This window comes from Narcine bancroftii, chromosome 1 (genome assembly GCF_036971445.1).
Source record: "Narcine bancroftii isolate sNarBan1 chromosome 1, sNarBan1.hap1, whole genome shotgun sequence".
Classification (NCBI taxonomy): domain Eukaryota; kingdom Metazoa; phylum Chordata; class Chondrichthyes; order Torpediniformes; family Narcinidae; genus Narcine; species Narcine bancroftii.
In genome coordinates, this window is record NC_091469.1 from 112,408,897 (window position 1) to 112,434,605 (window position 25,709).

The 25,709-nt window shown below is 39.0% G+C and overlaps 1 protein-coding gene across 7 annotated transcripts in view; it reads right to left on the reverse strand.

Annotated features, from left to right (window-relative positions):
- Positions 1 to 25,709, reverse strand: part of xrcc4 (X-ray repair complementing defective repair in Chinese hamster cells 4) — a 534,233-nt gene that overhangs the window by 92,065 nt on the left and 416,459 nt on the right. The window contains exon 8 of one of the 7 annotated variants that reach the window (XM_069936308.1): positions 4,680 to 4,779. The exons of the other annotated variants lie outside the window; for them this stretch is intronic. Within the exon in view, the coding sequence (XP_069792409.1) occupies positions 4,719 to 4,779 (61 nt within the window). The 3' untranslated portion in view covers positions 4,680 to 4,718. The remainder of the gene's footprint in view (positions 1 to 4,679; positions 4,780 to 25,709) is intronic. 7 annotated transcript variants of the gene reach the window in all.

Consider the following 25,709-nt stretch of genomic DNA (forward strand, 5'->3'; position numbering starts at 1 on the left):
GTCTACCTCCACTGGGGGTGGGATCAGGCAGTAGTGGCCTACCTTCACTGAAGATGGGGCCCAAGGTTGGCTGCACCAACTTGGCTTCGTGGAAGTCGGGGTCTCAAAAAACAGCCAGTGATAACATTATGCTGCTGCATGAGGTAAGATGCATGAGGTGATTGGTCTTCAGTACATTGAGCGGCAGCGAAGGGGAGTACTCCTCACAAGAGCAGGTAGGACCTGATCTAAACCTAAAGAATCGCGTAGCGAAGCCACCTGCTCAACGGGCGAGTATAACTGCCAGCCACAGAAAAAGCCCGAGGAAGGGCATGGTCTCTGCATGACGGGCACCCGTTCGATTGGGGTCCGAGAATAAGGCCTGCCAGAGAGCAGAGCCCTTGACCAGCAACGAAATTGTAAGTCGTCTGGATAAAATGGAAGAACGGGTGATGGTCATGGTGAGTAAATTTCCAACACCATCAGAGCAGGGGGAGAATCTTTATGATTATACATGGGACGATGATGGAGGGCCAGTAATGGAGGCCGAGAAACCCAAATCCCCATACACTTCCCAGGACAATCAGGATGAGAGGTATATACTAGTGAATGCTGTGAAGTTTGCAGTACCGAAGGGTATTGGCCAGCCGCTAGAGGATGATATTGTGGGGTCAATGACTTACATGGTATTGAATGCTTTTCAGGAGACGGAAGTAGAAGAATTTATCAAGAAATACCCCTGCTCTGTTAACTGCCCTCTGTTCGAAGAGCCCAAGGTAAATTCCGCGATATGGGACAATTTGAACGTTCCCACAGGGCAAAAGACATGAAATTGCAAAGACTAAAGGGGTCACTGGTAAAAAGTATCACTGCATTCACACAAACACCCTCACATGATTTATCAGAGACCCAACAAAATGCTTTGGGGCTGTTATCCCTTGCAAACTATGAACTGAATGCCTTCAGGATGGAGCTGATTAAGCCCGACCTAAATGTAAGATATGCTCATTTTTACAGACCCTGTAATAAAATTTCTATTTGGTGACTATCTCAGCAAACAGATGAAAGATTTGAATGAGCAGCAGAGGGCAGGGACTGGTGTGGTCAGAGGGCCGAGAGCACAGGCAAGAGAACCTGTTATGTTTCACCCCTATTGCAGGTATGCGGGGGAATTGAAGTGGGTAACCCGAGGCGGCTTCGCGCTCCAAGTGGCAACAGCCAGCAGGCTCTTTTTATGGGAACACCGTCCGTGGAGACAGTGGCAGCAGAATTTTCCCACTCAAAGTGCTTCGCGGAGGTGGGCCCAGAATGCACCAGCCCACAACTAAGATGAAGAAGTGAACGCAATGCAAAAACAATTGAGTGCACTTGATAATTACAAGGCTTTAACAGTTGGCAGTCAATTAACACTATTCTATGACAGATGGTGTAATATTACCACTGATGGTTCTATTCAGCAGAGAGAAAAGGGCTAGAAAATCAAATTTGATCTCCAGAAACCCCCCCCTGATAAAGAGGAAGGGTCTATATACATACATATGCAGACTGCAACTGACGGAGGCTATACATGCTGAGATAATGGCGTTAAAAAAGAAAAACGTTATTGAACATTGTAGTCATTAAAAACATGAGTTTGTATTGAATATCTTCACGTGACCTAAAAGAAGTGGGGCCCTAGAGTGATTTTAACAAATATGTCTTGACAGGCATTTTAAAATGGATAACGTATTCTGTGATGCTGCTGTTACGTAAGAGCTATTACATGGCCTCGACAGATTTGCAAGACACATTCTTTTCGTTCGCGATCTGCCCACAGTACAGGAAATTCTTGAAATTTACTGCCCGAATGGGCTGAGCTTAGCGCCCAGGGCATTTACCAAGTTACTGAAGCCAGTGTTTGCAAGGCTCAGGAAAGAGGGGCACATGGTCATGGGTTACCGAGACTATACTTTTATTGTTGGCAGATCGCTCGAGGACACAAAAAGGGCAGTAGCAGCCACCTCAAGATTATTAAACCATGTAGGGTTTCTTATATATTCTGAGAAATCAGTGCTGGTAAGAGGCTAAAATTCCTTGGCTTCATTATAGATACAGAAGCCATGAAAGTACCCTGCCCGAGGATAAAGTGGCAGAGATTAGGACAGCCTGCTGAGGGCTCATGACAGAGTCTCGTCCCTCCATAAGAAAGGTGGCCAGGTTGATTGGAAAACTGGTGGCAGCTTTTCCGGCAGTACAATAAGGCCCGCTAAATTATAGGTTCCTGGAAAGTGTAAGGTAAAACATCATGAGATGGGAATGTGTAGGGAGTTACCCTGTACAGGGCAGTAACAAGAAGGGGAGGTGTCCTTGTACTCCTGTTAGGTAAAACATCATGAGATGGGACCGGAGAAGGAGTCACCCAGTACTAAGGAGTAACAGAATGCATCCTTGTACTTACAAGATAAGAGAGACATTGATGGATTGAGAGGCAGGAAGCTAGCAGGGAAAGGATAGCAACAGTTTTAGTCATTGTACAAGTAATGATATGATGATGTTCTAAGCATGTATCCAAGGGTATAAAAAATCACCATTTTGCTGATAACGGCAGAATGCATTCTCCGACTAACTTTGTTAGTCGCAAGTGTTACAATCCGGTAATAAAGAACAAAGAACCCTGATTTCGACTCAGCCTGGTGTTTGTCTCACTCATTCATGAACAAAGCAGACCTAACAAAAGGGACAAAATATCAGCTCTTAAGGCAGCCAGGGGACATCTTGACAGGTCCATGAGATTAACCAGAGAGGCCAGATCTAATCTTGCATAATGGTTGACAATATCTCGCTGGCTTATGTGAGGATCGAGCTCAGAAAAGTGGACCTGGAGATCAGGTCAGATGCTAGTGGTGAAAGGTAGGGAGCCACGAATCTAAAGGTCTCTGCTGGAGGCAGATGGTTGGACAGAGAGCTCAGGGAGGCCTCTAAATCAGATGTCAATTATTTGGAAATGCTGACAGGCTTATTGGCATGAAAGTAATTCTGTGCGAGAGAAGCTGACATTCATGTATTGCTGAGGTTGGATAACATTTCAGCAGTAGCCTTCTTCAATAATATGGGAGGTCTCAAATCTGCCTCCTCTAACAAGCTAGCCATTGAGACTTGGCACTGGTGCATTCAAAGAAATATTTGGGTTACAGCTGCCTACCTGCCGGGTCAGATAAACATCCAGGCTGTCCTGATGTCAAAGAAATTCAATGATAGCACTGAGTGGACTCTGGGGAAGAAATACTTTAAACTGCTAGCAGACACCTTTGGCATGTCCCAGTTGAATGCTCAGGTTCCGAAGTATGTGTCCTGGCTGCTGGATCCCCAAGTGGAGACCAATGACGCCTTTACCCTAGATTGGGCTAAATGTAACTTTTATGTGTTCCCCCTGTTCACTTTGGTGGCGAAATGCCTGAATAAGATACAGAAGGAGGGAGCCACGGGATTGCTGGTAGTGCCAAATTGGCCTTCCCAACGTTGGTTCTTTGTACTCCTAAGGCTTATGGTGGGGAGTGCGTTAGTATTCACAAAAAACAAAGGACTGCTAATCCAACCAGAGTCAAAGGTATCTCACCCATTGACTCACTTAAGTTTGTTAGGTTGCAGGATCGAAGAGCGAGAATCAACATTAACGCTCTGCAGCCTAGAACTCTGGATATTCTGTGGGCATCTTGAAGAAGGTCTACACAAAAACAGTATGCTTCCTATGTGGGGAAATGGAAAAGTACCGTGCCCAAATCAGACTGAATGAACAGTCAACCTCTATCAGAGGCAGATTGAGTTTCTTAACCGATATGTTTTATGTGCAGGGGGCCAGCTACAGCGTGGTGAATACAGCAGAGTGCACTGGCTGCTTTCTTGATGCTCCAGGACTTCGAGCATGAGATGATGAACCACCCCTGATCAAAAGATTCATGAAAGGAGTATTTCACTTGCGTCCTCCGGTACCCCGATATAAAGAAATTTGGGAAGTAAAGATTGTTTTAGACTATTTAACACTATTGTCGCCAACTTCCAGTTTGGAGTTGTGTAGGCTGTCCCTTAAGTTGATCATGTTAGTGGCTTTGACATCGGCCCAGAAGGTACAAACTTTGTCTTATTCATATGGACTATATCCGTTGGTAGCATTCATGTTACAGACCTTCTGAAACATAACAGGCAAGGGAAAATTGGGACAAAATTCTCATTGTCTGCACACAGAGAGGACGAACGATTATGTGTGTTGGATTGTTTAAAAAGATACATGGTATGTACAAAACATATTAGATTAAATGAGAAATGCTTTTTTATATGTTATAAAAACCGCATCAGCAGGCTACCTCCCAGAAATTGGCCAGATGGCTGCAGTAGATCATAAGAATGGTTGGAGTGGATATTACTCAATTTGGGATCCAATGAACAGCGGCGGCAATCTCTATATGGAATATCCTCCATCAAGCGGGATGAAGTAATGAGAGAACCTTTAATAGGTTCTATAATAAGCCTTTAAATTCAGAAGGGCAGAGTTTCACGGCCTCCATCCTACATGCGGCAGATTAAAAGGTTGCAGACGAGGGACCCATTCAACTGATTATGGTCTGTTGGACCACCCGACAAGGATAAACCACTGGACTACAAACTCTCACGTTGATGAACCAACGTACATTGCAAGAAAAAAGGAACATTAAACAAACACTTACCTGTGCAAATTTTGATGATTTTTATTCAATCAATGGGAGTTAGTGAGTCAATGTGTCCAACTCTCCCTCTCTTTCTTGATTACAGATAAGGATGTTTGTTCTGTAATAAATAATGTTCAGTCACAGGATTGTGTCATGGTTGGTTCATCCAGTTTAACTCCTTTAGGTTCAGTGGCTTGTCCCCTCCGGACTGTAAAGGAATGGGTGCGCATGCGCAGATGGGATCTCACATTGACGCACCAACTCCCATTGCTCGAATAATAATCATCAAACTTTGCACAGGTAAGAGCTTGTTTAATGTTCCATTTTGTACCTCTGCAAGCTGCATTGACAAGATCCTGAGATGTTAATTTGGAAGTACATTTACAGATAAAATATCAATGAACAAAATGATATACTGCACACAGCAGCAACACCATTAATTAATAAACTGCAAATTACTGCACACATCTTCAATTTTACTAGTTTTATAAGTGCATAATGCAAAAAATACTTACATTTCCATGGGACTTTCAAGACTCTTTGGGATGTCCAATATATTTTCTAACTAATTAAGTACTCTTGAAACATGATCAATGATGTATATAATATGTGGTAACAGAGATCTCATCACAAGGATGGTAGATGATCACAAAGAACACATGTTATATGTCACACTTTAAAGTCTGAAGATTTCCAAAAACAGTTCATAACTAAGTAAGTACTTTTAAAGAGTAAACACTCTTCTGGCATTGTGAAACAGGAATCTGATTTATAAACCAAGAGATCCCACAAGTTGAGATAAAATGTGTGCTGATAATGTTGTTTGAAGGATAAATTTTGAGCAAGATTTAAAATTCTTTTCTTTTGCTTTGTTGAGGAAGGTCAATGGCATCCTCACAACATGAGTCTTTGGTTGGACAGTGCGACATTTGTGCCAAGCAGGCAGGTACAGTTCATAAAAACGGCAGGGCCTAATTTTAAGAGCTCTGATCTTAAATAAAAGTATGGGATGTGGAGTGTGGTATGGCTTGAAGCATGTGTGAATTCTGAAAACCTCCTTGTGGTCCTGATGATATCAGCAAGAGGTGCTTCGAGTTTGGTTGCAGAGTATTGGTAGTCTTTTAAATGTGTTGATGAGGAGTTTCGTGACATTGCCTGGCCCACCTTTTGTGACACAGATTTTAACCGAAGTTGCTGCTATACTGACTTTGCTAGGACTGAGTTTCAATGGATATATCTGCAGTATTGAAACAGATCCATCATCCCACTCATACATAGCGAGAAAGGGAATCCAATAATTCTTGGTTTGAATATTACTTCTAAGAAATTCTGGACAGGAGTAAGGCAAATAATTTCTACACAACACAAAATTTGGAAATATTGTAAACTGTAAAGATTGTAATCAGATATAAACATGCTGGTGGATGGGCAGACACATGGCAGCTGAAGTTTTATGCAGTGAAATTTGTGTGATACATTATTTCTTTACGAAGAATGTGGGAAAACAATATTTGGATTAAGAACAAAATAATGTTCTAAAAGAGAGTGAGGGATCTGGGAATACGTGCACATAGAACATAGTGACATAGTGGTTGGAATACATGAGAAAGCAGCTAAAAAAAGATATACAATTCAGGATTTTATCAAAAGAAGCATGGGGTATCAAAGATAGTCATGCTGAACTTTTGTAAAACACTGATCTGGCTGCAATTGGTGTGCTGCTTTCAATTCTTGCCATCAAATCCTGATAATATTAAAGAGAAAGGGTTTAACAGAATGGTACTTAGGATGAGGCCAAGAAGAAATTTGAAAGACTGGGTCTCTTTTCACATGGAAAAGACTGATTATGTGATGTTCACATAAAAGTACAAAAATGGTAAGTCTTTTGACAGGGTGGGAAGTTTGGAATCAGGCATGTACACCTGAAACAGATTCCATTCTGGGTTTCAAGAGGAAATTGAATAAATATAAGGCGAAGAAAATTATGTAAAGCTACAGAGAAATAACCCACATGTGGAACTGAAGAGAGTTCTGGCTGAGAGCCAGTGCAGACAGAAAATGGTCTCCTCTATGCTAACCATTTTGACTCTATGATTATTACCTGCATAGAATTTATGTAAATTATATAGGACAGGTTTGATTCAAGTTGAAGTTTATTGTCACATATACCAAGATGCAGTGATAAAGTTTGTTTTGTGAGCAGTCCAGTAGATCTCGCATACACAGTACAAATGTGCAGAGTTATGGAGATCAGTTGATGTGGAATAGGGCAACTTAATTTTATTATTTCAGGGTTCATTCAGGCTGGACTGAAACTGTCCTTGCATCTGGCGTATGTCATCCCATACTTGCAAATCTTCTTCTTGACAGGAGGAAGGGATTCACAAGATGAACTTAACACCACAGCAGAAAAATGTTCATCATTTGCAAAAAACAGAGCTTAATTAATGAATGTTAAAGGTGTGTGGTATTGCAGATTAATAAAGTAAAAAGGGAACACCAGAGAAAAATGGACTCCAATGTGAAAAAATCTACAATACGACGTAACAGAAAATAATATCAATGTAAATCAGACAGCGTTAACTATTGAATAATGTGGAATGTGCACTGATGTACACAGGAAGCGTAATTGGCTAGTTGTTTGCATTTTATATTTTGTTATTGAATAGAAGGTTTTTGTCTGGGCATATCCAAAATGTATTCATGAGGATTCTCACTAAAAGTATAAAGCAAGATACCATTAAATACCAAGAGTTTCTCTATTCTCAATCAGCTCATTGAATGGTATAATGACAACTACCTTGCGTTCAATGTCAGCAAAACCAAGGGGATGATTGTGGACTTCAGGAGTAAGTCAGAGGAACATGACCCAGTCCTCATCGAGGGCTTAGTAGTAGAGAGGGTCAAGAACTTCAAATTCCTGTTGTCAACATCTCCGCGGATCTGTCCTGGAGCCTTCATGTTGACATGATCACAAATAAGGCTTGCCAGCGGCTATACTTTGTGAGGTGTTTGAGGAGGTTCAGTATGTCACCGAAGACTCTTGTAAACTTCTACAGGTGTACCGTGGAGAGCATTTCGGCTGGTTGCATCATTGCCTGGTATGGAGGCGCCAACTCTCAGGACAAGAAATAACTCAGCCTGTGACATCACAGGCACCAGACTTTACTCCATCAAGGACATCTACACGAGGCGGTGTCTTAAAAAAGTAACATCTTTTCTTTGGCTTGGCTTTGCGGACGAAGATTAATGGAGGGGTAATGTCCATGGCAGCTGCAGGCTCGTTTGAGGCTGACAAGTCCAATGCGGGACAGGCAGACACGGTTGCAGCGGTTGCAAGGGAAATTGGTGGGTTGGGGTTGGGTGTTGGGTTTTTCCTTCTTCGTCTTTTGTCAGTGAGGTGGGCTCTGTGGTCTTCTTCAAAGGAGGTTGCTGCCCGCTGAACTGTGAGGCGCCAAGATGCACGGTTTGAGGCGATATCAGCCCACTGGCGGTGGTCAATGTGGCAGGCACCAAGAGATTTCTTTAGGTAGTCCTTGTACCTCTTCTTTGGTCCACTTCTGTCTCGGTGGCCAGTGGAGAGCTCGCCATATAACACGATCTTGGGAAGGCGATGGTCCTCCATTCTGGAGTCGTGACCTACCCAGCGCAGTTGGATCTTCAGCAGCATGGATTCGATGCTGTCGGCCTCTGCCATCTCGAGTACTTCGATGTTGGTGATGAAGTCGCTCCAATGAATATTGAGGTTGGAGTGGAGACAACGCTGGTGGAAGTGTTCTAGGAGCCGTAGGTGATGCCGGTAGAGGCATATATCCTCAAAAACTGCCACAGCCAAGGCCTTGCCCTCTTCCCTCTGCTACCATCGGGAAAAAGGTACAGGAGCCTAAAGACGAGCACTCAGCGGCACAAGGACTTCTTCTTCCCCGCTGCCATCAGATTCCTGAATGACCAATGAACCAAAGACACGGCCTTACTTTTCATGCTCTGTTATTGTTATTTTATTTTATTTTTTTTAGTAATGTCATAAGATGGTTATAATACGAATGTTTGCCCTGTGATGCTGCTGTGAAACAACGAATTTCATGACTGGTTCATGACAAATAAATCCTGATTCTGATTGTTCCACAAGTATTATGGAAAAAATTCAGAACTCATCACTAAAATCGCACCATAATTTTTCTGTCAGCTGGCAAAGCAATGATCAACTCCAGAAGCAGTCCTAATGTCTTTATTTTTTATCATATGGATTATCGCTCATGAATAGCTCCAGGTACAGATCTTTCAAACTGATTGATGATGTAGCTGAGACAATGACAAGCATCTTTTAATATCCTTGCCGGCTTTAGTGCCAGATACATCTGAAGAAATATAAATTAGGTGATAGCACACACTCATAAATTCCTGCCCTTAGAATAAAATGACACATGTACAAAGTTAGTCCAAGTGAAAATTCCCAGAATTGAGTAAGTGGTGGGAAGTCTTTAAATCATTTGGGAGTGTTAGTGTTGGTAGCCTTATACAAAAAGTAATCTATGTCTGGTAGTGATTTACATTGTGAATTCCAACACAAACCACAGGGAACAATACAGAGGCACATGGAAGTCTCACCAGTGAGTTTGGTTAGTGACATTTTTAATGCAGGCTAACTCATTTGTATTTTAACCATGGGCTTGCTGCTTCCCCTTTTTAAAAGGCTCAATTCTTAACGATAACCATGGAGTCAATAATTGCTGTAAAAGTGGATCCTGTCAAAGAGTAACATTAATTTGTATGGAATAAAAGTGATCCTCTATTCAAAAAAAATGAGGACAGAACCTCTAATTTGTACACTTTTTGATATTTTCCACAAGAGATCACAATTTCATTTATTCCAGAATGCAATGTCTGTAGATCTGTGATGTTATTTGTGTTTACATTTTTAATTTAACCTGTTAATACATTCCCCACAGGTATTTGTATGGTATATTTTAATATACTTTTTTCCTGGTTAGGTATTAATTTATAAATATAATTTTTATTTATTTTTAATATATACACACACACACACACACACACACACACACACACACACACACACACACACACACACACACACACACACACACACACACACACACACACACACACACACACACACACACACACAATATTGTTCTGATATAAAAGAGCCCACTATTTCAAAGAATACATCGAAACAATCAGTGATCAATTTATTGACGTCAAAGAAAGACTGAAGGAGGAGTCACGTGATGGAGTATTTGCCGGTAGGAGAATACCAGCCCTCTCCAAAAAAGATGGAAAAAAAGTAAAGAAAAAGGAAAGCCACAGACACACAAACCACAACAAATAAAAAATAAAGGTGTGGAGGAAATGGCACCAAAGAAAGAAAAGCCAAAAACAACAGGAAGAAAAGAAGGAAAGACGTTGGAAGAGAAAGGTGAAGGCCTTACCTGTACGAAGAAGCAGGGACCCGCCGTGGAGGGAGGAGCCCACTCCCTGAGGTCAGTGGAAACCCCGAAGGGTGGCGACCCACCGAGCGCAGGACTACAAGGCTGGCTCACGGAGCCAAACAGGTGGGCAACCGCGCATGCGCGAGGAATCATGCATTAGCGATGCGCACGACAAAGACAACACCGACGAGAGGGGGGACCAGCTGTGGAGTGGAACTCCACAGCTCGAACAGCTGAGAAGGACCCAACAGCAGGGCTCCCAGCGGGAAGATACAGAAAATAACGGGAACGAGAGGGAGGAGAATGAAAAAAGGAAATCAGAGACACAACAGATGAACAGCCCAGAAGAGGAGGACCAACATCAAGACACCATTAAAAAAAGAACCCAGCAAACTGAGATAAACAGCCCAATAAGAAAGTCAGAAGAGAGGAAGAGAGATAGAGGACACAGGTCCTGGAGTGGACTCAGGGAAAGAGGAGGGAGAACTTCAAGCTCTGCACAGAGAAATGGAAGATAAAGGGAATGGACTGTACAAAGATAGGAAATTTTTTAAAGAATATATGGAAGCAGTAAAAGAATGGCAGACACGAGAATTTAATGAAATAAAAAGAAGAATAAAAGGTACAGAAGAAAAAATGAGTAGACTAGAGATGGTCATAACAGAAATAGGGAAAAGAGTAGACAAGGTGGAAGACCAAGAAACAGAATTAGAAATGGAAATGGATGACTTAAAAAGGAAATTGGAAGAATCTGATAAAAAAGTTAAAGAAACACAGGAGTTGTTATCTCAGAAGATGGATATAATGGAAAACCCAACACCCAACCCCAACCAACCAATTTTCCCTTGCAACCGCTGCAATCGTGTCTGCCTGTCCCGCATCGGACTTGTCAGCCACAAACGAGCCTGCAGCTGACGTGGACTTTTTACCCCCTCCATAAATCTTCGTCCGCGAAGCCAAGCCAAAGAAGAGAAGATAATAGGAGAAACAATATAAAGATAGTGGGCCTTCAGGAAGATGAAGAAGGCAAAGATATGAAATAATTTATAAAAGAATGGATCCCCAGGGTCCTAGGAATGCCAGAAATACAGGAAGGAATGGAAATAGAAAGGGCAAACAGAACATTAGTCCCTAAACCACAGCCACATCAAAAAACAAGATCCATACTAGTAAAATTCCTGAGATATAGGATAAGAGAAAATATATTGGAGAAGGCAATGAAACAAATAAGAGAAGACAAAAAGCCACTGGAATACAAAGGTAAAAACATTTTTTTCTTCCCAGACATAAGTTTTGAGCTCCTGAAGAAAAGGAACGAGTTTAACGCAGCAAAATCCATCCTATAGAAGAAAGGCTATAAATTTATGTTAAGATATCCAGCGGTGCTTAAAATAATTATCCCGGGGCAGCAAAGCAGACTGTTCTCGGATCCGGAGAAAGCATGAGAATTTGCAGAACGCCTGCAAAACAGACAGATAGATGAAGAGATGTAACAAGAACAAGAATGATGACAAACAAGAAGAAAAATAAAGTATAAGTAAGAACTAAGAAGGGGAAAAAGGGAAGAAAGGAAGTAAGGGGGGAATTAAGAGGGTGAGCTTTGCTAAGTGTGAAGATAAAAGTCTTTTCTGGAGGGGGTTGGGTCGGAGAGAGTAAGAGTCACTGCGAAATCAGTTGACGCTTGCGAGCGGGTTCGCAATTCAAATGGAGAGGGGAGATGTGGTTGCCCGACAAGGGACAAGGGGCAACTCAGAGAGGTGGGGGTACTTGGGGTTGAGGGAATTTTAGATGTGGGAATGGAGGAAATATTTTATGTTTTAGAAGTGTTGTCTTACAGTGTGTTGAAAAAAAGTAAACAGAAATGGATAAGGAGGAAAGGAAAGGTAAACAAAGTATGAAATGGCCATGTTGAACTACATGACTATAAATATTAACAGAATACATAACCAAATCAAAAGGAAGAGGCTGAAAATGTACCAATCAAAATAGAGGAGGAAATAATAGATCCAGCAGGGAGGTATGTAATGATAAAGTGTCAGATATATTCAGAATTTTGGAATTTGCTCAACGCATATGCACCTAATGAAGAAGATCAAAAATTTATGCAAGATATATTTTTGAAGATTGCAGATACGCAGGGGAATATACTGATAGGAGGGGGTTTTAACCTTAATTTGGACTCAAAGATGGATATAACTGGAAAAAAAGACTAGCAGAAAGAACAAAGTAACCAAATTTATGGTTAAATCGATGCAGGAAATGCAACTTTTGGATATATGGAGGAGACAACACCCAAAGGAAAAGGAATACTCATATTATTTGGGTAGACATAAAACATACTCAAGGATAGACCTGTTCCTGTTGTCAGCCACATCTAAGGGAGAGTTAGGAAAATGGAATACAAAGCTAGATTGTTATCGGATCACTCACCCCTGTTATTGGCAATAGAGCTGGAGGACATCCCACCAAGAAAGTATAGATGGAGATTAAACTCCATGCTACTTAAAAGACAGGATTTTAGAGAATTCATTGAGCGACAATTAAAATGTACTTTGAAATAAATACGGAATCAGTGAAAGATAAGTTTATTCTAAGGGATGCAATGAAAGTGTTCATCAGAGGGTAGATAATAAGTTATTTAACTAAGATGAAGAAGGACTACAATCGGGAAATAGAACAGCTGGAAATGGAAATAGCAAGTACAGAAAAAGAATTAGCAATAAGGGAAGAAATTAGCAATAAGGGAACAAAAAGAAAAGAATTGGCGGACAAAAAAAAAAATGAAACACTACAAACATATAAGGTGGAGAAGAAGATAATGAAGACAAAACAGAAGTATTATGAGCTAGGAGAAAAATTGCACAAAATACTAGCTTGGGAAATTAAGACAGAACAAACTAAAAGAACGGTATTGGCATCAAGGAAAAAGGAGAAACAAATTACCTATAACCCAATGGAGATCAATGAAAACTGCAAGGAATTCTACGAGCAACTATATCGAACTGAGAACGAAGGGAAAGAAGACAAAATAGATGAATTTCTAGCTAAAATTGAACTACCAAAATTGCAAGAAGAGGACCAAAATAAATTAATAAAACCAATTGAAATAGAGGAAATTCAGGCTATATTAAAAAAACTACCGAACAATAAAACGCCGGGAGAGGATGGACTCCCAATAGAATTCTATAAAACATTTAAAGACTTATTAATTCCTCCTCTCCTGGAAGTAATGAACCAGATTGAAGAACCACAAAACATGCCAGATTCATGCAAAACAGCAATAATTACAGTAATACCAAAGACGGGGAAAGATCCACTAACACCAGCATCGTATAGACCAATATCTCTACTTAACACAGATTATAACATAATAGCTAAAATATTAGCAAACAGATTGGCTGACTCTGTACCAAAAATAGTAAAACTAGATCAAACTGGATTTATTAAGAAAAGATGAACAATGGACAATATCTGTAAGTTCAATAACTTAATCCATGCAGTACAAGGAAATAAGACGCCAGCAGTGGCGGTTGCCTTAGACGCAGAGAAAGCCTTTGACAGGGTAGAATGGAATTATTTATTCAAAGTACTACAGAGGTTCAACCTACCAGAGAAATATATTAATTGGATTAAAGCATGATATAAGGGACCATTGGCGAAGGTGACAGCAAATGGATATATATCAGACCAATTTAAATTAAGCAGATCAACTAGGCAGGGATGTCCACTATCTCCCTCACTGTTCGCATTAGCTATAGAACCACTGGCAGAATGGATAAGAACAGAAAATAAAATAAGAGGGATAAAAATAAAAGAGAAGGAATATAAAATCAGTCTATTTGCAGATGACGTCATAGTATACTTAACAGAACCAGAAATATCAATAAAAGAATTACATAAGAAATTGAAGGAATACGGAGAAGTATCAGGGTACAAGATCAATACAAATAAAAGTGATGCAATGCCAATGAATAATGCGGATCTCACAAAGTTTAAGAAAGAATTACCATTTAGATGTCAAACAAAAGCAATTCAATACCTAGGTATACAACTAGATAATAATCTAGGCCATCTATACAAATTAAATTATCAGACATTAATGAAGAAATTACAAGATGACTGAGAGCATTGGAAAGACTTACCACTAACACTGATAGGAAGGGTAAATTGTATTAAAATGAATATCTTCCGAAGGATACAATACCTATTTCAATCATTACCAATTCACCTAACAGAGAAATTCTTCAAGGAGCTAAAGAAAATAAGAAGGAAATTCTTATGGAAAGGCGGGGGGGGGGAACCGAGGATAGCGCTAGATATATTAACAGAATGGTACAAACAAAGAGGCTTACAACTACCAAACTTTAAGAATTATTATAGAGCAGCACAATTAAGATAGCTGTCAGATTTTTATGAAACAATGGGAAAAACCAGATTGGACCAGGTTAGAGCTAGATAAAATAGGGGAAAATGTAACTGAACATATACTTTATAAGTGGGATGAAAAGCTGGTGCAACATAGGAATTCACCAGTACTGCACCATCTGCTCAACATTTGGAAGAAGATTCGCGTAGAAAGGAATAAAACAAATTATCAACTACCAAAATTAATATTGACGCAAAATCAACTAATCCCTTTCACAATAGATCAAAAAATAGAAAATTGTTTTTCAGGAAATAAATTATTATCTTTTGAACAAATGAAGGACAAATATGGTATAACTCACGGTACAATGTTTGCATACCACCAACTGAAAACCTACTTGAAGGACAAATTTGGAAGCAGGCTGAGATTACCAGAAGGAAGCAATTTTGAATATGTAATTACAGACACATTGATAATTAAAAGATTTATTACAAATATGTACATCAAACTGCAAGAGAAAGAGAACGAGGAAACAAGCTGTAAACCTAAACAAAAATGGGAACAAGATCTAAACATAAAGATAAAGAATGAAACATGGGAAAAGCTATGCTCTGGAATGATGAGAATTACAATAAACACGAGGTTACATATAATACAATATAAATGGTTACACAGGCTATACACCACGCCCCAAAAGTTAAATAAATGGGACCCAACAGTATCAGACAGATGTTTTCACTGTAAGAAGGAAACGGGAACAACAGTACATGCAATTTGGGCATGTGAGAAAGTGGAAAAGTTTTGGGAAGATCTAAACCAGGTATTAAATAAAATCACGAAAAGCAACATACCAAAAAATCCAGAGATCTTTCTTTTAAGTAATATAAGAAGTAAAGAACTTGGACTTGACTTGGATGGAGCACAAAAAAGATTTATTATGATAGCCTTATCTGTAGCAAAAAAATGTATTCTGTCAACCTGGAAATTAGAAGATAGCCTGAGAATACAGCAATGGAACATAGAAATGAATAAATGTATTCCATTGGAAAAACAAACATATAATTTAAGAAATAGCATCACAGTAGTTGAACAAATTTGGGAACCGTACATGGAACACAATAGAGAAGTCCTACCGCGGACCTCCACCGCTTAAAATGACAGAAGGAGAAGAAGATGAAATGAACTGACCCAGTATGTAAAAGTAGAGACACAAATTTCTTGTTTATTTTCAATGTTTAATGGGTTTAATGTATCATGTGTGTTGGGCGTTGGGTGGGTGGGGAAGGGGGGGTGAGGGAGGAAGGGAAGGGAGGGGGGAAAAAGGGGAGAAAATGACACTGTGTACATTCAAGAGGGAAATGTTTGTGTGTATTTTGGTCAGATTGGTTCATAGTGTGAAAAATAAAACATTAAAAAAAAAGAAAGGCTGAAGGATATGCACATACGTAATTTTGAACACTGATAAGAATATTGGTTTAGACTGATTAAAAATTAATAACACTGGACAAGGAATATTCTGCTTCTTGAATGCTTTTGGGTGTGTATTTTATGGATTTTTGGCTGCTGATCACAGTAATCACCATAAAATGTTCCTATCATGTAATGTTTTTAAGATTTTTTTGTGATTTCCTTTCATATTTTAAGCCTACTAATATATTGCCTACAAAGCCAGTTTCTTTGGTCAGTCCAAACATGCACTCCATGCAAATGTTGTCTTAGGCTTGAGCATGCTGGGTCAGGATAGATGCAGACAGGCTATAAAGACAGCTCACCTATATAGATGATGGATTGAATGCATGTTGATGCACATGTTCTTCAGGCAAAAGTATACTTAACAACAGCATTTATTTCCTTCAGGAAGATTCAATGCAGCAGAAATATCTCATCAATGTTGCAACAGCTGCGGTACATTCTGGATATTGCAATGATGGAAAAGCAGGATCAGGGCAACTGAAATCCATCAATGCTGCCTGACTATTGTTGGTCACTGATATGAGAGGCATCAGATGCTGAATACAAATGAAAACCAGCAGTAAAACATTTTTAGGTCAATTGAACTAAGGCAATGTGTCAGTATCATTATGCGATTAAACATGTTAAATTCAATAAAAGATGATTTAATGTTTTTCCCAATTATCTGAAATTATCTTTATGTTCATCTTGAAGTAGTTTATCATAATCCCCAGTTTTCTTTCAGGAAGCAAACCTTCTGAAAAAAATTGTTATCCACTGGATGTTTATTAAAGTGATTATAAAAAGAACACTAAATGCCCAAAATGTCTCCGTTTTGCCTCATCTAATGCTTGTGTTGATTGAACAAGAAATGTGGTTGTCCCAGGTCCAGGGGAAATTGTCCTCCTTTATCATCAAGAAAAATGTCTGAGGTTGAAGCAAAAAATTCACAACTTTTGGTTTGTTTCTACCAAAAAGGTAGGGATTCTTGGTTCACTGTTTTGCATGAAAGACAGATTTTATTCTTGTATAATATAAGACTCATTTATGCCTTTGTAGTTTTGTTCATTCCAATGTACTCCTGAAAGATGCTCCTAGTTCTAATAACTAAAAGTAAGGGTAGCCAAAGCCAGGCCGATGAAGACATAAAGTAAGTCCATCTGCACATCATCTCTGTGATCTCTCCTTGTATGGACTCATAAAAACTTAATTTTAAAATTCTCAGATTTATTTTCACAACTGCCCAATAATTTTGTCCCCTCCCTATCTCTATGGTCTTTCTATACAGCCTTTTGATGGATCTGAGTTTTTCCATTTCTGATCTTTTGAACAAACCTCATTTTTTTTCACTCCAACATAGGCAAACTTGCTTCTCTGTCTTCTTTAAAAGTCTCCTTAAAACATACACCTTTGATCAACTTTTTGGTTAGCGACCACAAAGTTTTTGAATGACTTGAGTATCAAATTTTGTCCATTACTCTCAGGGAATTTGGATGTTTCAAGTAAAAGATGCCAAATAAATATAAAGAATTGTTTCTATCACTCCTGTGTAACAAAGGTAACTGGTATAAGGTTTGTATACCCAATAAAATGAGGAAGCAGTGATGAAATGTCTCTATTAACTTTTTTTTTGTCCTTTAAACTCATGTATCCCCATTGTAATGCAATATAAAGATGTATCTTTAAGCCTCTTTTTAAGCCTCACGATGAAGGATGAGTTACTGCCACTCCAGTTTGAATTCTAAGGCAGCTCATGAGATCAACTTGGGAACTACAAATAAGCCAAGAAAAAGCTGAACAGGTTGGCAGATGGGCCATTTAAGCAGGACTTCTATGTGCTCCCATTGCATAGCCTCAAGGTTTTCAATATCCATCCCGAATGTTCCGCTCCAGCTTGAAAGGTTGTGGGTTAGAGGTTCCATGGAGTCAGTAAGCAATGTAACACTTCTTCAAGGGAGTATTTGAGTACATCCTTGAATCAGTCTCTTTGTCTACGTGGTAATCTCCTCCCACGACTTGCCCAGAAAACAGTGATGGGCATGCCATGAAGTAGCCTACCCAACATATCCAAATGAGAACAATTAAGGTCTCAACATTGGAGATATTAGCCTGGGAGAAGTCATTGACATTGGTTTCCTTATCTTACAAGAGAATTTGGAGGACTTTGTAGAGATAGCATTGGTGAAATTTTTTAAAATAAGAGGTCAGGGCTCACTGTTGCTCAGTTGATCATGTGCTTTGTGCCAGGTCTGAGGTATGAACTTTCTAGTGGTTTTGCTCATTTGACTAAAGATGTTGAAGGCAGTAGTGAATCATCTCATTGCTGCCTGCCTTAGCTGAGAGGTGACTCCCATGAGCTTACACATGCACCAAGAAAAAAGGCAAGGATCCATTTTAAAAGCTGACTGAACTCACTGCCAATGTTTTAATGTTTTGATTTTATTTTCCAGTTGCTGGCAGCCATCCATCATCCTAACGATTTTCAAGAAGGCAAGATGCAGTTTAGAAGAGCTTTAGATTTTGGTAACTATCTCAAGAGGAAGATGTTACTCAAACTCTTCTCTGGAAGGATACAATTGTTGTTGTCATTTGAACATATAACCAGAGTTGTCAATTCATTGTGGCATTTTGAGATCATAACCTTTACATTGATCCATTAGCATCAGTGCATGAATAGATTTAATTCAGAATATATTGCACAGGCAATCATTTCCAAGTCATTTCACATGCATTGGGAAATTGGCCCATTGTACTTCTGTGCACAGTTCATCTTTTAGTGATTAACATTTTTGTGGCACCAGTCATGTATTTAATGAAATTGCACTGGACATATGCTCTGCTACTGACATATAATGGAGCTCCTGAGGGCAATCTATGCTTTTGTTGCTCACATAAAATTCAAGATTGCATTGTTCTGAGATTGTGAATGAGACATCTCTGCCAGCCTTACTTTTCAATGGTTAGCATTGTTTGAAAAATTATCACTTTTTTAATCACAGCAGCTACTTAATCAGGGACAGATGATTACATCTGGGGCACTTGCATACACAGAGTATCCTCTCTCCAATATATTTTCTGTTAGCTCCACATCATCCTTTTATTAAACAGTTCCATGTCTGTAATCCAAGGACTCATTAAAAGTCCGATATCCTTTTCAGTGACCCGTGCCACAAAGTTGCAGTGGTGAGAACTTTTTATGCTGCTCCTCTCAGGAACCATATAGGTGAAGGCGTTCACCACCAGAGTTTTGTTTATAATGTATATCTGATCAATCTGATAATTCTTTGCAGACAATGTGAGAGCTACATAAAATACAGGAAAAATACATGAAATCCAATTTCAGGGCATGTTTGTTTTGAATGAGACATTAAACTGGGATCTTTTATCCTCTCACATACCAAAACTAGCTATCAAAAAAATTCTTGGAAGTTATTGTATGACACATACAATAACTGAGCTGAGGGCAAGGTGGCAATATCTGTCATGCTTCCATAAAGTTAATTCAACTTGCATTTCTTAAATAGGAGAGAATTTTTACTTAGGGGAACTGCTGTAAGAAAAGAAAATGTTTTCTGTGAGGGTCCTTTCAGTTTTTGGAGACAAAAGCATGGTTAGCATTGGGTTTAGCATTGAGGTTAGCGCAATGCTGTTACATCACCAACGACCGGGGTTTGAATTCGGCACTGACTGTAAAGAGCTTGTACATTCTGTCCGTGTCACATGGGGTTCCTCCGGGTTCTCCGGTTTCCTCCCACCCTTAAAAACGTATTGGGGTAGTAGGTCAATTGGGTTAATTAGGTGGCATGGGCCCATGGGCTGAAAGGGCCTGTTACCATGTTATATGTCTAAATTTAAATTGAACTCTTGGTGCAGTTGAAAGAATGCCCCAAATTAGGCTAAATGATATTTCAGTAAGAATGTGCAGAGAGAGACCACATTGATGCCGTATATTGTTTTTACACAGCCGCTGCGTAATGGAAAATTATCCCAAATTCCCGCAACCCAGGCTGTGTAAAGAGTTTGGAATGGAAATGAGTTACTCATTCCCTTCCCATTCTGAAATTTTTCCTGCAGCAGCCCTAGACAATTTTACGGACTGCCTGCAGTCTAAACTGAACTGAAGGTGGCCAATGAATATGACGTACATGATGACGTGTGATTATGCATTCCGCTTGCGACACTGCAACACCGGATTTTTAAATGTGCACGCATGAAGCGCGTGAAATTAAGGTTCGTTTGATTAGTACTGTACTTGCTGCTAACTTTAACATGATCTGTGGATCGAGAGCTATTTTCTCTTCTGTCTGGAGGCTTTTATGGATGCGAAGAAATGACGTCACTGATGAAGTCGATGCAGTGACGCTGTACATCGCAAACGGGGTCTACGTCACAGTCGACGTCAACCCTCGTCCAGTCGCAACTCAAATATTTAGTGTAAGTGTCCTTCCTGTCTGAATGGCCACTCTGGAAGGTAAGTGTGAAAATTGTTGATGGGAAATTATCGCAGCAGTTAAATTATCGCAACAGAGATCTTGTAGCAATTAGTAAATAAATTATTAAATTAATGACCAGACAAGATCTTTCAATAATTACAGCTTTCCAACTCAGCCCCACACCACTCTTGAACCCTGCAGTAAGTCTCTTCAACTCCCACTTTCCATTTTTCTTCAAGTTTTGAAAATACTGTCAGGCACCCAATTAAATTTACATGTTCCAAACAAAAGTTATAATTTAAGTATCTCTTCCCAAGTGTGATATTTGAATAAATAATCTTGTAAAAGAATGTTGTTCCTGAGCTCCCAATAATTTACAACAATATTTCAGCTAAGGTTTAATTAGTGAGTATGAAGTTTGAGCAAGATCTATGTGTTATGTTCCATAAGCACCAGTCATTTTCAAAAAGAATATGCTCAACAAAAGCAGCGTAAGGGAAAAAAATGAGTAATTTGTGTACTTACCTTGTTTAATCAGGGTTTCATTTTGGCTGGTCGCAACCATTTTTGTTCTTGTGTGCATGTGTGAGTTTGTATATTAGAGTGCCGGCTGGAGCATATGCAGTAGTGTATGGCGTGTATTGGGTATAGATGACACTTTCCAGGTTCTAGTATTTCCTAATTTCAAAATGTGTCATCTTCAAGGAAACGTGGGGATGATATTCTGAATTACTATCTTATTAATCCAATAAACCAAACTTTGCAAATGCAGCTTTATGTAGCTTTAATTCGTTGATAAAATGGATACTTTGCAGAACTTCGCATTAAGATCTTCATAATGATGAATAAACAAAGCATTCAACTATATTTAAAGATATAACAATATTCAACTTTAAAGAGATATGCAAGAAATAAGACGAAATAGGATGAATTCAAAGAAAATTATCTCAAGCTCACATCTAATAGAAGCACATGAAAGCCATCAGAAGCAATAAGCTTAAGTCAGTGAACTCTTTCTGTGGAAAGTTTGGACACAGCTTGGATGTTGCTGCCACTAGTCCATTGGGAACTGTTGATTTGGCTTGTGTTGGGCAGTGGAATTAGATGAGTAAAAATGGCTGCAGTAGTTGCTAGCTTTGCTGTTAAGGAGCAACGTAGTAAATACATGAAGGTTGCGGATCTTAAAAAGAACTGAGGCAAGTGAAGAAAAAATCATGTGGTGATAAAAGTGTTCCATTTCAAGACTGAAGCAGGCAGTGGAAGAACAGACTGCTTCTGTTGATGGGAATGAAGACATTGCAAGTCCATTGCAGAAGACAATGACCGAATTTGAAAGCAGCAATGTTGAAGTGGCTAAAGGTGTGACACCAAAAGGTGATGAAGAAAATGTAAAGGATAAAGAAAACGAAGAGGATGAAGATGCAAAGGAAGTAAATTTAAATTGGAGAAAGAGGCAAGTAAGAAGACAACAACTGGACCTGCAGGAAGAAAAAAAAAATCAAGTCAAATATTGAAAGCAGGAGAAGCAAACAAACTTCTTCTAGAATGAGCTCCAGAGTTTCCAATATAGTATCTGCACTTTTAAAGAATCAGGCTGAATTGGCTGCTCTTGTTGCACAACATGAATTACTTCAAAATAAATTTGCCTCAGAAGAACAAGAGGAGCAGCTAAAGAGGGAAAAGCAACAGATGAAGAGGAAAAAGGGTAAGTTAGAACTGGAAGCAAGAATTGCTGTTAGTAAGGCCAAGGGGAATGTACTAGAAGGATCAATGATATATGGTGTTCAGAATAAATTATCTAAAGTGTATGTTGGTATGGAGCCATATTTTGAGAAAGAGCCACAGAACACCACTTAATAGGAGATATTTTAGTATCACAGGTATAAGACATGCAGATACATGCACAAATCCTCCCAGATCATGGTGTTATCAAGCCACGCATGTCATTGGCGTCATCAGCAGACAGAGCTGCGGCTTGGGTTTGGTCAAACATTATCTCCTTTGGCATTTGAGTCAAGCATCAGAAGTATGGATGAACTCACACCAGTGAGGTTTCCAGATACATTACCTGTTACAAGAGGTGGTGAACAGAGCAACAAACTGTCATCCATGAGAAGAAACAATGAAAAAAAAACACAAATGCTGGAGAAACTCAGGTCAAACAATGCCTTTATGTAGCAAAGGTAAAGGTACATCACCCACGTTTCGAGCTTGAGCCCTTCATCAAGGTGTTGGGGAACATGAGAATCGCTGCCCAAGAAAGAGATTTAAGCTTTTGATGGAGACCCACTTCAGATCAATCAAAACGTTCATGAGATCTTTTAGAAGCAATATTGAAAACAAAGACCCTGGAGATTGTCCTCATTTTTGTTTGGAAATGCGAATAGAAGAGAAGCCAAAAGAGCCATACGTCCTTGAAAAGAGGATTCGACAGAGCTAAGTCTTTACTAAAGCAGCATTTTGGCAACAAGCATCGAACGGCTTTCGCTTATTTGCATAAAGCTCTTAAATGGTCATCAATAAAAACGAATGATGTAAAAGCTCTATGGGCATACACTTTCTTTTTAAGTGTTGTAATGCCACGGAAGATTTTGACAATTTTCGTGAATTTGACATGCCTAGTAATATGCAAATCATCTTAAATAAATTGCCTAACTGAATATTTGGCTTGTGATTTCCAGCAAAAATTTGATCAAAGAACTACCTTAAAGGATTTGGTACATGTTTCAATCCTTACCAATTTTTGTTCCTAAAACTCATTATATTTGATGATTTCAACTTATATTTCAACAAACAGCCTCATATAAAAACCTATCTTTGAAGAAATAAAAGGTACAGGATTTTGGCTCTCCAAAACTTTTGATATTATTATTGGGCAGTTAATATATGAAATTTATTATTGTTATTACATTTTGATACTTTAGATGATCACCCTTCTTGGGTGGAAACGGAATTGAATGTTTCAAAATATTAGATACGTTAGCAATCTTAGTCTCTTCCTTACTGTTTTCATTTTCAAAATTAACAGTTAATCTGATTATGAAACACAGATTAAGGATATGGGAACAATTTAGATTTTTTGGTCTTCTTATACAGGTATTTCCATATCCAGCCCTATTATTAACAATCATCTTTTTCAGCCTTCTATATTGGATGCAGGTTTTAGAGAATGGGTCGGATTGGGTATTGTAAGGTAAAACATCATGAGATGGGAATGTGTAAGGAGTTACCCTGTACAGGGCTGTAACAAGATGTGAATGCATCCTTGTACTTACAAGATTGATGGATTGAGAGGCAGGAAGCTAGCAGGGAAAGGATAGCAACAGTTTTAGTCATTGGACAAGTAATGATATGATGATGTTCTAAGCACGTATCCAAGGGTATAAAAAATCACCATTTTGCTGATAACGGCAGAATGCATTCTCCGACTAACATGGTTAGTTGCAAGTGTTACAATCCGGTAATAAAGAACAAAGAACCCTGATTTCGACTCAGTCTGGTGTTTGTCTCACTCATTCATGAACAAAGCAGACCTAACAGTATTAAGGGTCTTTATATATCTGAGGCAAATTTGCATCATTTGAACAGTTGAGTTAAATTTAAGCATTTTTTTTAGATATTTACAAATCAGGCATTTTGCTCAATCTAAAAATTCTAATTTTTCCCGAGTTCCCAAAGCCAATGTTCTGGATTTACTTTTTGATATAAAATTTCATCATGGCAGCTTGATAGCTACCATTTATGAAAACCTGATGGATCTAAAAATGGGTTCTGGAAATGCAATTAGGAGGGAATGGGAGATTTGAATATCTCTATTTCAAATGAAGATTGGGATATTTTTCTTGACCTGATTAATATAACCTCATTTTGTATTCAACTTTGTTTACTGCAATTCAAAGTGGTATATAGAATGCATTGTCTAAGGTTTTTTTAAATTCTGATAGAGATCCGATATGTGACAGATGTAGAAAGAGAAGAAGATGAAGCATCACTGGTTCATATGTTCTGAAAGTGTCCAAAACTGAAAGAGTTTGGGGGACAATTTTTCAGACAATTTCAGAGATTCATAAGGATTAAGACAAATCCTTGTCCTTGTATTACTTTGTTCGGCTATTCTCAATAGGAAAATATTTCCTTTAACCTAACTTAGAGAAGAGTTGTAGCTTTTACCTCATTGATAGCCAGATGACCAATTGTAATTAAATGGAAAGATATGCCCCTTTTCCACTGGCATCCCTGTTAATTGGTGTGCAGTGTCCCAGGATAGGAAGCCCTTTGTGTTGTTTCCACTGGGTCACTCTTAACTGGGACACTAATTGCTTTTCCACTGAACACACTCATCCCCAGGGATCGAAGTGTTCTACCTTCAACTGGAAAAAGGGTGACTTTCTGCTGTCCCTTTTCCACTGGCTTTATCAACACACTGATGCCAGCAAACACCGGCGTTATGAGTAGAGTTAGAGGCAGTTAATCTTCGCCATGAAATGACATAATTGGATGCCGGCATTTGGACAGTGTTCCTTTTCCACTGGATCCTGTCTCAGTAAATTCTTAGTTAATTCCTGGGACAGGGTGCCAGTGGATCCACCGATGCACATGCGTTGGATACAAGATACTGTGTCCCGTTTGAGCTTGGAGAAAATCAAATATACTATTAAAGAAACTACGATTGATTTTGACAAATTATGGGGCGCATCATGGATTACTTGATTTGATTATATAGGCTTGAGTGCTCTGGTCAAAACTTGATCCCTGGATTATTTTTCCTTCTTCTTTCTTCCTTTGTGGTTAACTGTGCTTAGTGGGTGGGGTAGTATAGGGGGGGTTTTCTTTTTCTTTCTCTCTTTCTTTCATTGACCATCATCATGAATGTTGCTTTGCATTCATGGAGCTTTAATATAGATATTAATTATAGTCATTTCATTGAATGTTAAAGAAGATAATTACCATTTTGTGTGTTAAATAAAGGATTTAAATACATCTGGATTTGTATTGGAAATAATTGAAACACGTCATGAGCAAGTGTCTCACCTAGCCTCCAAGCGACTATATATTGAATCGAAGTTGCTATAGGGAGCAAGATTAATGGAACAGGTTGGCAAAATGGTGATTTTCAATAATTTTGTTGTGAATGAACAATGAAAAGTGTTTCCTAGATTTCAGCTGTACAATAACATTTGAATAATTCAGCCCGACAAGGAATGTATTTTAGATTCAATATTTTTAGACATACAGCATGGTAACAGGTCCATGTAGCCATGAGCCCATGCCGCCAAAATACCCCATTTAATCTACAACCCCCATATGTTTGAAGGATGGGAGTAAATCCACGCAAACTTGGGGAGAA